General features: G+C 37.5%; 1 protein-coding gene across 1 annotated transcript in view; it reads left to right on the top strand.

Annotated features, from left to right (window-relative positions):
* The window catches only part of rabgap1l (RAB GTPase activating protein 1-like), a 110046-nt gene that overhangs the window by 77670 nt on the left and 19678 nt on the right, over positions 1–12698 (top strand). The window contains exons 15-18 of the mRNA XM_007540660.2: positions 202–327; positions 1814–1957; positions 5836–5877; positions 11336–11464. Of these exons, the coding sequence (XP_007540722.1) occupies positions 202–327; positions 1814–1957; positions 5836–5877; positions 11336–11464 (441 nt within the window). The remainder of the gene's footprint in view (positions 1–201; positions 328–1813; positions 1958–5835; positions 5878–11335; positions 11465–12698) is intronic.

The following is a 12698-nucleotide window of genomic DNA, read 5'->3' as shown; positions in this document are numbered from 1 at the left end:
TTTTTGTTTTGTTGTTTTTTTTTTGTTTAGATCATAGACTTATCCTAAACAGGGTCATCTTTAAAGTTATGTCCCCAACTTTCCTCTGTACATAAATGTTTATTTTGAGACAGTAATAATGTCACCTATAACATCATATGGACATTTTGTTGTTCAAGGTATCTGTTAGTGTAATTAATGACGTTATCTGTGTGTTTTCAGATGCCTGAGGAGCAGGCCTTCTGTGTCTTGGTGAAGATAATGTATGAATATGGCCTCAGAGGTCTGTACAAGAACAACTTTGAAGATCTTCACTGCAAGTTCTATCAGCTGGAGAAACTAATGCAGGTCGGTGAAACCATCCTGTATGTTTTAAAAGACAAGTCACAGTGAAATGAAATGCAACACAATGTTTGGAAACACAATCCTAACTGGACATATTAGTAGAGTTTTATAAATGTATGTTTTAGGAATGGACATGTTGGTCTTACATGTTGTTGCAAACACTTTTTTAAAGTGTTGCAGGGTGTTGCATCAGTTGCATTTTCTCACATATCTGTTGTCAACTTTTCCCTCTGGTCACCAAATATACTTGAATGTCACAAGAATATGGAGAGGTGTGTTGGAAATCAAGCCTCAGTAAATCTGTGATGACACTAAAAAAACCAAATTATCGTTGAACTGAATAAGGCCATTAACAAAATGGACATAATCAAAGGCGGCAAACAGCACTGGTGGAGGCTTTATTACATCAGTCCACTGTTCTAACTGGATGTGACCATAAACTGTAATATAAACAACGAAGACATAAATTAAAATAGAACTAAGAATTTACATTTCCTTTAAAATGCAAAGTGAATGTGGAAAACCGTATTACTCCTCTCTTGTTGAAGAACTGACCAGGAAACCAGCAAAATAGATAATAGGAAAAAATAAAAGACTAAAATGTTTATTAACACTGAGTAAAGCATGTCAGGTAAATGTACATAACACTGTTCTGCTAGCACCAGCTGTTATGCTATCATTAACAAAAATACCAACTTAGTTAATGTGCTAACATTAGCATGGTAGCTTTGAGCAGTCAACATTTTCTACTATGCTAGGATTAGACGCTACTATGCTAAATTATATTCCATTTAGATTTAGCTAACATGTTAATCGACTCTCAATAGACATAAATACCAAACCATAAAAATGCAAAAGTGAGGTTGCTAATTGCTGCTAACTCTATCTGCTATGCTAACATTGGCTAATATATTAGCCTGTAGCTAGGTGCTAGATATGGCATTTTAGCTAATAGATAATGCTAGATAATACCACCTGCTATTCACACAGCTGTTGATATGCAATTATTAGCTAAAATACTAACATAATGTTAGTGTAATATAGGAGAATTATTTCTTAGGCAAATTTCTGCATTTGACTTTTTGCAGCCAAAATTTTTGGAGAATATTTTGAATGTGAATTTCTGCAGACACATTTTTTTAAGTAAAAAATAATGTGCATTGATAATTGTGCTCAGATTACTAATATTATAAAACACTCCGTATTGACTACATTTTAAAACTATGCTCATTTATGGTCGATCCTTTTCTAATTGTTTTCAAATCAACATTTTATTGGAGTAGAGTGCTGGTCATAGAGTTTCTTATGCTTTTTTAAAGAGCTTACTCTGTGATTTTGGTTTCAATTCAGATCAATCGCTCATTGTTATGTCACTGAAATTTAAAATAGAAGCCATGAGCAGTACTGCATCTTTGCTTTATATTGCTGTGATGGTTGTTTCATCTCACAAAAGACTTTCCTTATCCTTTTTTTCATTCTGCTCCCGCAGGAACAGCTCCCAGACCTTTGGGCCCACTTCCAGGAGCTGAACCTGGAGGCACACATGTATGCCTCCCAGTGGTTCCTCACCCTCTTTACGGCCAAGTTCCCCCTCTGCATGGTTTTCCACATCACTGACTTGCTGCTTTGTGAGGTAAAGGCAGCACAAAGTGGTGTACTTGGAGCATTGTGAGAGGGATTTTGTCTGCATTGTATGTATAGAATCGCTTAATGGGAAATTCAACCATCTGGAAACATGAAATAAGATGAAATGGCAGGGTTAATAGGAAGAAAGGAGAGTGGCAGACATTAGAGGGTTAGCCACCATTATGGATTGACTAAAGTGATTACAAATGGGAATAAAAAGAGATGATTGTGGAGGAAAACGGTTGATCTGAACCTATAGCCACAAGTAGAGATGTGGTCAGAAGTTTACATACACTCCTCATTGGTATTAATGTTTTTGGAGCTTTTAATTGTGCTTTTAAAACAGTTAGACTGATAAAACTGAAACTAATTAGAACTGGATGCACAACTTTAATTTATTGAATGTTTTTTATAATCCAATCAGAGTCAAAATGTCAGCCTTCAATTTGTACTGTACATACATCTACTTTTATTTTTTTAAATTTTGGTCCTTCTCACTTTTCTCACCTTCTCACATTTCTGTCAAAACGTTTAACGTCCGACAGTTCTGACTTGATATTTTACCACTTGGTTTTTTTATATCACAACTGCAGAAATTTACATTTTTAGAGTTCCTGGCAAATTATTTACTAATTTAATATAATAAATTAATTAGCTAATTTATTTATTCGTATGTATTTATTTATTTTTCCTTAACATCCCAGTTGTTCTGTGTTTCTACTATATTTATTGAAACATATTTATTTATTATTATTTTATTCAGGTATTTGACAGGCCTTCAAGAGTGGCTATTTTTAAAGTTTTGTTGTGCTTTCTTATGGCACAATGACAATAAAAGTAAATCTGATGCGAAATACCTGATCTTTAAGCACATATTTTCAATAGGGTTGAGGTTGGGCTGTCGAAGTAAAGATGTGCTGAGATCTCTGCCCTGTTGGAACATTTAATTGTGCACAAAAAGGGTTTTAATCAGAAACTATTGGCTGAAGGTGAAGTAAATAAATCTCGAGGTAATCCTTCTCATTTCATCTTATCTGCCTCTTCCCCATTCCCTTTGTGCAGCTCACCAGCACCACTGGTAATGAAATGGACCCTCAGATTGACCACCATGCTGAGGGTTTTAAGGTTTAAAGCCTCTTCTTGACTCCTTCAAACATGCCAGCCTGCCCTACTTAAAAATTATGAGCTTCAAACTGAGATTTGTGCCAGAAAATCAATAATTTTAAACAAGCTTTAATACATCTGACAGGAAAAGTAGTTGACAGCAAAGAACATTTGGGGTTTATTCAGTTATTTTACCTAATTATTAGCTAGATTATAATTGAAACCAGAATTTCTACAAACATTTAATTATATCTTGTGGCAGAATAAGGGATTAATAGGTGCCAAAGTGATTTCTATTTGCTGCATGCCAGAAAATCTTTGACAGGATTGTTTTAAACTTTCCTCAAGTTCAGAGGTTTATATTTTCTTGGTATTTGATAAAATTGCCTTTTATACTGTGAATATAAAATAATTGAGTATGTGAGTACAGAACTCAGTTCTCTGTGGATATTGACACTCACAAGCTTCAGCTAACGTTTTTAGAAACTATATTGCTGCTGTTTGGTTCATTTCTACATTTTCTTTCAAAATGTACAAATAATTAGCAGGTTTAATATGTTACCTTCTTCCTGAATGCCATGATAGTTTGAGTTCATGTGCTTTTTATGCTGACACATGGTTATTTGAACAGATGAAGGCGGTCACTTCTAGGATTTTGAGACATGAATCAACCTCATCAGAAGCTTTAAAAGTCATTAAATCATAATCTGGGGCTCTGAAATTGTTAAAAAGTATAATAATCTTAGTGTATGAATGTATTTAAACTTCTGATTTGAGCTACTGAATGCTTACAAAAATCAGTTTTTCGATATTTCTTGTAATAAATAAGTAGAAATGAATTCCAGAGTAGAAAGTGATTCTAAAACCTATTGGGTTTTTTATGAAAAGTTTCTTTGCACAAACAATCAACATGAAATATGTTCCTCCTCTTTCCTGCTGTCCTCCCTCCTCCTCTCTCCTTCTGTGGGCCTGAGGCAGAATAATTAAAAGTTTCCTTGTTTTTTCTCAGCCAATGAGCTGCAGGATGAAAACATGCCAGTAAAACCTCAGCTCTCGCATCCAGCTAAAACTCTCCTCTTTTGGGGTCTAAATTTAAAAATTAAAGAGATTATCTTTATTTTTCTCAGTCTTAGCAACAATCTCCATCTAATTCACAACCTTGTTTACAGAGCTGAACTTGTAAGCCTGTTTTATGATTCAAAATGTTCAGCCTTTGTGTTTACTTCTCAGTCTAGATATTTTTTTTCTCATTTGGAAACCAGAACTCAGGGCAGAAACTCATTTCATGTCTTTTTTAAAAGAGTGACCTTGCTGGATCTGCTCAATTCGCCTCACTTTAGTATTTGTGAAAACTTCCTAACACACCCATACTGTGTCCTCCCCTTTCTGAATATTTGGCTTTCATCTCCTCTGATTCTTCCTTGCTGGGATGAGTTGGTATTTCTTTCCCTCACACGCTCCTTTGATCTTGGCTCAGCATGGTAGCACCATCTTCAGGCCCACAAAGATCAGTGTGTGGAGGCAGAGCCCATCCTCTTTTCATTTTCTTCGGTTATTTTTGGAGCGCTCTGGATATTTTTAGCTCCATGTTGCCATGTGAACTGGTTGTCCCAGAGACCAAGGAGAGGGGTGTTCCCATGCAGAGCTGGCATCGGTTCTACATTTTCTTTTTGTGTCAAAATTGAAAGAAGTGTCACAGTAAAATGGAAAGCAAAGAGCAGGTTTTTACAGCAGCCACGGGCATAAAGCTAAGAAAGAAAGCTGTGAAATACTTTTTTAACAGAATATAGACAATATTTTGAATTGTAACACATAGGGAGGTCATACCTGAGTTCATCTTAAAGGGAATGTATTATGCAAAACTCACATTTTTGCTTCTTAAAACAGCCCAAGCAATAAAAAAAAAGAATCCCAGTCAGTTTTTGGCAATAAGTTTTTTGGTGTCTGAAAAAGGAGCCATTTCAAAAGCCTTCAGAATGTAAGTCACAAATCAGCAGAAAACCCCAGCTGAGCCCAACCCGTTGCCTAGCAACCCAGGCAGAGTTAGCTGGTGTTTTGTTGTCGACTTACCATCCAGAAAACACTTGCTGCATTCTTGTTGGTTGTGCAGGAGGCTCTACATCTACTTTTCAAAGATGGTTGTATAATTGCACATCTGTTTGTAGCCATTTTCACATGTGAATGTAAACGTTGAGTTGGGGACGTGACCAGCAGCGGTAAATTTGGATTTAAAGTGACAGGACGCCCTAAAGCATCACATTCTGATTGGAGATTAAAATATGCAGAACTGACCAGACTAAACTTACATTATCTAAGAATGATTTAAATGTTTAGTGGACAATTAAGGCTGGGATTTACTCCAAAAGTGACAGGACAAATGCAGGTTTCTGTGAGTAAAAACTATTGAAATCAATGCATCATTTTTTCTTCCATTTCACTATTATTCTATACTTCCTGTTGACTTGTCACACAGATCTCCTATAACCCCCTCTCGAAAGCAATGAAATATTTATGTAAGATGTAACTAAATAAAACATTTCAAGAGGTATAAATACTTTAGCAGGACCACTATAGAAATATCTAGTGTTTCTATACGGTATCTAGAATTAATGTTTTGAAAAGAAAAAATTAAGCTGGTAATGAAACTTAAAGTTTACAATTTTTTGTTTGTTTATTTTTTGTTTTATTTGTTTGTTTTTGTTTTTGTTTTTTTGCAAAGTAACAGGAAAGTTGTCCATATCATTTTTCTCTTCTTCTTACATCTTTCTCTGTGTCTTAAAGGGACTGAGCATCATCTTCAATGTGGCCCTGGCTTTGCTCAAGGTTAGTAATATATTCATACATTTATTTAATTCTAACATCTTTTATTGTGTCTAGCTAAGCAATTAGCTTCTATGTAAAATTTGGGCATCCTTTGTTTTAATTTAAGCTTTATTTGACTGCTTATCCATTATTTTTGTTGCAAAAACACTGATATTGCAAAAAATACTGTACAGTTTGACTTCCACCATCATCATCGTTCTCTTCTCTAAAATCTGTACTGAACACTGGAGCGTTGGGTGTCGTTTAAATTCATTTTCTAACATGTGGCGCCCTCAAGTGGACATAAAAAGAACTGCATGTAGACATCGGGAGAGTGAATGCCTTTGCACACTTTGGCATGAATAAAATGCCAAAATGATAAAGAAGAGAGAAATAAAAACAACTTTCTGTTTTATCTGGTTGCTAATCAGAGTTATATGAATTCTTGTTAGTTGGGATTATTTTCTTTCACCAACATCTTCTTATATTGAAACAATAAATAAGACAAATGTATGCATTCTTTATTTCTAAATGAAAAAATGCTGCAGTGGCTTTGTTCATGTCATGTTTTTCTGACTTGTGGTGGATTTTGTGTAATTTATAGTCCATGTTTTGCTGTTCTTTAGAGACAAACATGGGGCCTCCTGTTCTTTGTTTGCAGTAGGGATGTAAATGTACACAGTTGGATTTTAAAGTCTCCGGTCAGTGCTGAAAATTTTGGTGTGAATACATATTTGTTACCCATCTATTAGACAGACTACAGATCTAACTGCATCTGATTTACTTTTCATTTAGTGTCATATTAATGTATTTTTCGTTTTTACAATTTAAAAAAATCTTGCAGAAAAAAAGACAATGTGTCTTTGCTTTTGAACAGATTTAGAATCAAGGTTTTTGGATATTATTAAAATTTTCTTGAATTAGTGACTGTAGAGAATAATTTATCTTAGACACTAGGATGTCTGTGGGCCTTTTATACATCAGGCATGTTTGGCTCCAGTTGACGGTTTCAAAACAAAAAATAGGTAAAGATTAGCTGAAAAGCTTTAAAGTTAGAAAGTTTTGAAAGGCTGTATTAGTTTAAAATGTGGTAGTACTTCATGAAAATATTTTATTAGGGGGACCAAGCCACATGAATAAGTTTGAGTTTGACTTTATTGAACAAAGTTATAAACAAAGAAAATAAATTTAAAACAAACGCAAGAGAAACAACAACAATAACATATATATACACGTTCAAAGCAGAAGTATAAACTTATATTTACACCCACCCCTCTTACATTAATAGGATCACCTAGTGAATTATTATTCATTTTTACTTAGGGTTTTCTAAATCCATATCAATCTCTGGGACAATGCACGCCACTGTGAGCAAGAATCAATCATTCTATATCAATATAGAACAGAATAGATTTTATTAATCCCCCAGAAGAAATTGCATATTTGTTCACAAATTGTTAAATTATTAGTAAATAAAACATAACCACGAGCAACATACAATTAAGAAGAAATGTATTTTAAAAATGCAATATTCCACGATGCAGTAATAACACACAACTTCGCTAATTAGTAACAATAATATTGATAACAGTCGTAATAACAGTAATTATTTCATATATGAAAGCATGAAGAGCATCTGCAGAGACGACAACAGGCTGCTGCTCAGAAAACAGCAGAGAAGAACCTTCTTTTGAAAGTACAATAGATATTTCACCAGCTGTATATTTTATTGAAACAAATGTTTGTTTTGAATAGAACAGAATAATTTATTCATTGCATTCACACATAAAAAAACCGATGATGATGCAAATGAAATTTCAAACGATACCAATGTGAATATAACAACATGGCTGTGAAGAAACAGTAAGTTTGATCATGTGGTAAAACTGTGTGAATGTTTATATATTTTTGACAAATTAAGCTATATAGAAGCAAAGTGGAGATTTTGAGGATTCAGTGGTTTGAAATGGGAACAAATGAGGATGGTCAGGATGATGAGGAGGAGGAGGAGGAGAGTGGAGGAGCTCCCACTGCCTGCCTCTTATTGGCCGGTCATGACGACATTATCCTCCGATGCTCCCTCCTCCTTCCCTCCTGCGCTCCCCGCTGCTCTCACCACCCCTCCCTTCATCTGCGCTCGCCTCCCTCCCTGCCCAGCTTAGCAGTTGCTATCCACATCACAACAGGAGCATTGACTATAACATTAGCAACGTGAGCCAGAGGGAGAAAATCTCAGCTTTCGATTCTTTTTATCCCACCCTCTTCATCTTTACCTTCCTCGGATTCATGCTCGGAGCATCTTCTTTCCCTCGATTTCTCGCCTTTTTGCCTCCTTCTCCTCTCCTTCCATCTCTTCCTCTGCTCTCTCTCTGCTGAACATTTATTTCTACCACGCGTTTCTTCCGTCCACCATCTGCAACGAAGCCGCCCCTGCCAGCTGTTAGCATTTCAGCAGTTAGCATCACAAAGGTTGGGAGAGGCTTCATGGGAAGCTGAGGTCTCTTTGCTTTGCCTCGCCCCGGCTGCTGGGCAGGACCAACATTTCTGACAGTGCTACTACAACATCGACTCATGCCAGCACTCATCCTGTGTGGATCAGAAGTAACTTCCTCTCTGAAGGAGCTGGCTTCATCTGAAAGATCAGACCGGATGCCCGGCTGCTAACAGGATCCTGCTGGAGCAGCTGACTGGAAAATGATTTTACTCGCTAATCCTGCGTGGATCTGTGAGGAAAAAGAGCAGTTTATGTTTTCTGTTCCTTCTTATTCTGGTTTTTAATGCATCACTGGTTTGTGTGAGTCTAGCACCCACTCAGCCATAAAGTAACACAGAGCATCATCTCCTGCAGGCAGAGGAGAGGTGCCACATTTCCAGCGTTAACAAACCTCCTCTTGTCTCTCTGCGCCGACTGTTCCAGCTTCAGAGAGCGGATGAAGAGCTGTGTTGTTGCTTTGCATTTCAAAGAAAGCTAAAGCGTCGTCAGGGGAGAAGGGATTTGAAGTTTAACATAAAAGAAGAAATCAAAAAAAGGTGGGGTTCTCGTCTCCGCTTCAGTTTCATGGAGCAGCAGCCCACGTGTTGAGCCGTTTTGTTGCTAGGCGACAGCATACCGGACTGGAATTGGTCGGAGTTTTTGCAGAGGAAGCCGAGAGTAGGAAGTGTGACTGAATTTCCAGAGTGAATAAATACGCTGCTGTAGGACTCAGCATTATGCAGACGGCGGTGTCGACTCATCGTTTTCTGACTGTGGTTCTGAGGCATCGGGGGGCCGAGCTGAGGCTCTGACAGCGGGACAAGCTGAGGGGCCTCCACACTACGTCCACCCAGACTCAAACAACCCTGAGAGATCGCCGCTAACTGAGTTCCGTCGCACCCCGCCGTTGCTGCGCCAACGTCGAAACTTCTGCCCGACACACTGGAGTCAGCTGCCAGCCTGGCCCCGGAGCGGGACGACCCCTCCCCCCTGCCCTGTCCCACGCCGCCGCCGTCTCCGCCACGCTCCCCGCCGCCCTCTCCGCCCCCTGTCCCGGCCCTGAACCCTCACCTGAGCCTCCCGGCCGCATGCAGGGCGTTGGAGGATGGTGAGGGAAAAGAGGAGGAGAGCGCCCAGGGCAGCCAAACCTCAGCAGACCCTTACTGCAGGGTCATGGACCTTCTTGGGATGGGACACAGACTCTTCGTCCCCAGGCTGCTGGCGGTGAGACGAGACAAACTGGAATAAACCTCCTGGATTAAATTCGCACGGCATGCATTGTTGATTTTTCTGACTCATCCTGAAGATAGAATGAAACAAAAAGCAAAATTTCATCCCATTATTTCATCTGCGATTAGGACTGGAGAATAAATCAATAACAATATGTATCACAATAAACACATGACATGATCAATATCAATAGATAATGTGTCTGACGGAATATTTAGTTGATAGAATATTCACTGAACTCCGCAGAAACGCACAGCATTCTGGGAGACGTAGGCAGAGGAAAAACTTTAGCTGCTCAACTTCTAACGGGAAGCTAAGCAAGATTGGGGGCATCAACTCACTCTTTGGTTACCTAGCAACGACCTCCTGAGTAACTTGTGGTTACCTAGCAACGACCTCCTGAGTAACTTGTGGTTACTTAGCAACAACCTCCTGAGTAACTTGTGGTTACCTAGCAGCAACCTGCTGAGTAGCTTGTGCTGCAGCAGTTTAAGTTTCGCCACTGTGCCTCATAACTTCTTAAAAATGAAAAACAACTGCGCTGAGTGAAAACTGTGGATAAACTGGAACTGTCACGCCTCCAGTTTGGCTGTACTTCAAATATTTAAAACAAAAGATTAATCAATAGTTATTGATATTGACTGATATAAAATGCTTTTATGTTTTCCAGTCGTATTGTCCTGCCCTTTCCTAGATTACAGGGGCATGCATAATGACTCTGCTTCCCTCAGACTTAAGTTTAAGGTGAAAATAAAGCTGCTTTCCTCCTTTTTATGACAGCTACTCTTTAATGAACTTAAAAACTTACAGAAGCAAAAACAGACATGTTCCTTCACATAACTGACCCAAAAATCTGCCCATGCCTTCTTTGTATTAAATAAATATAAGAACTGTTAGCAGAAAGATTAAGAATTGTAGCAAAGTAAAAAAAAAAAAAAAGAAAAAAGTTTGCACCTTAAATTTTACTTCAAACGTATCTCTACCCCTTGAACTTCTCCAGATGTTGTCACATTGCAAAATTGTAGTGTTTTTTATAGAGATTTTATTAGATGGATCAAACAATGTTTTAGATTTTCTTACAGTTCTTGCAGAAAAGGAAAACTCTGGACATTAGAGAGTGACTTCCAGTGCAAAAACACAAAATCATACCAAGGATGTTTGGTGTAATTTCTAGTGCAAATATTTTAATACACTTGAAATAAGACAAAACTAACTTAAAAGTAACTATTCAGCCAGATATGGGGGCTTGTTTTAACTCAATAATTCCTTGACATTAATTTAAAAAGTTCTAGTTATAAGTGAAATAATCTGCCAGTGGAACAAGACATTTTGACTTATGCGATGGATGTCTTGTTCCACTGGCAGATTATTATTTTGGTTATAATTAGTACTTTTACATCAATATTGAGGACATATTGACTGTAAACAAGCTCCTATACTCTGATGAAAAGTTACTTGTAAGTTACTTTTCTTATTTCAAGTGAACTAAGATATTTGCACTAGAAACTAGAACAAAAACACTTTAAATTTTATGTTGTCAGTAAAATTTTTATATTTTTCTCAATAAAAAGATATTACATTTTCCATTTTTACTGTTCTACTCTATCAAGTATTTGCTGTTCATGTAAGCAGAAACTGTGCTGCCTCATGTATTTACCTGCATGACTCTGACCTTGTTGTTAATCAACTTGCATGCAGAAGGAGACACATTGTGGAGTCTCTGTGCTTGGTGTTTGTGCTGCTGTGTCTCATCCACCTCTTCTTGTCTCCCTCCAGACGTCCAAAGAAGACCTCCTGCAGGCGGACTTTGAGGGGGCTCTCAAGTTCTTCCGGGTCCAGCTACCGAAGCGCTACAGAGCTGCAGAGAACGCGCGGCGGCTAATGGAGCAGGCCTGCAACATCAAGGTACCACAGGAAACCAAAATGCTTTTGTTTGGTGCTCAACTTCATTTTGAACTATGAAATTAAGAAATAAAAACTCGGCACGCTCTAAATACCGTCCTGACTTCTTACTTCATAACTCACATGGCTTTATGTGCATTCTTTTGGAGCCTTTAAGTTTTAGTGCAGTGACTCTTTTAAAGAAACGCAGTTAGAAAATAGTGCTTTTAGAAAGAAAAAAACTGAAAATCTAACATTTGCTTTTAGAATAAGCAGAAAAAAAACAACAAATAGACATACTCTTTACCGTCTTTCTTTTACATTTTATAATTTAATTGTTCTTCAGGGAAATAGGAGACCTATTTTTTCTCAGAACATCAGTGTCTGTTTTCGTTAAATTTCCTCAGGCACATGTTACCATCTTGCTGCTGAAAGTAGGCTGCTGGTATTTAGGGAATTTGCTGAAATCACCAGAGACCATAGCAGCACAGCGTGTTCTTGATATGTATGCATGTGTGTATGTCAGCAGGGGACTGATGGGATAGGAGTAGGAAAAAGGTACATAACCAGGAAGGTTTTCCATTTGTTAGATTTTAAAGGACTATTTTTGCTCCCTTTTAGGCAAGACACAAAAGTACAAGACTGCAATCTAGAGTAACACGTTCTAGGCGTTTGTTTCACCCACTGTGTGACTGTGTCTTAGTTTTAGTACATACAGGATGTCAACTCTGTGACTCACTTCTTATCTCTGGCTTACTTGTGAAATCTTGTAGAAGTACAATGTGTACAAAAGCAAAAACATATTACATATGCATAAATATGCAGATTTGTCAGCCTTCTTCTCATGAATGAGAAGCAAATGCTGCTTTCTTTCACATTCCTTTTTTGAATCATAGTAAAAGTCAAATCATGCCATTTCCAAGCCTTCCTGCAGTTCCTGCTTCCTTGATTTGGTTAAATATTGGTTCATTCTGAGGTTTTAACTTGTCTATACTGCTTAAGTTAATGTTTTAACAATATTCTGGATTCTCAAACATTAAAAACACTTCCTGATTCCTCACTGCTACTTAATAGGTGAGATAAAGAAAAAGCTGTATCTATTATACTTTGTATCTCGTTCTCTTTATCTTTCTGTACTCCGTTTCTTCTTGTATCTGTTCTTTATTTATCTTTTCCTCCTTGACTCCTGAAACATGAGTTCCTTTTGACTAAAGTTTATTTTTTGCCATTTTCTCAAACAGAAATGCAAATATAACAT

This window comes from Poecilia formosa, unplaced genomic scaffold (assembly GCF_000485575.1).
Source record: "Poecilia formosa unplaced genomic scaffold, Poecilia_formosa-5.1.2 Scaffold553, whole genome shotgun sequence".
Classification (NCBI taxonomy): Eukaryota; Metazoa; Chordata; class Actinopteri; order Cyprinodontiformes; family Poeciliidae; genus Poecilia; species Poecilia formosa.
The sequence above is the reverse complement of the archived record's forward strand: the minus strand, read 5'-3'. Positions and strand labels throughout refer to the sequence as shown.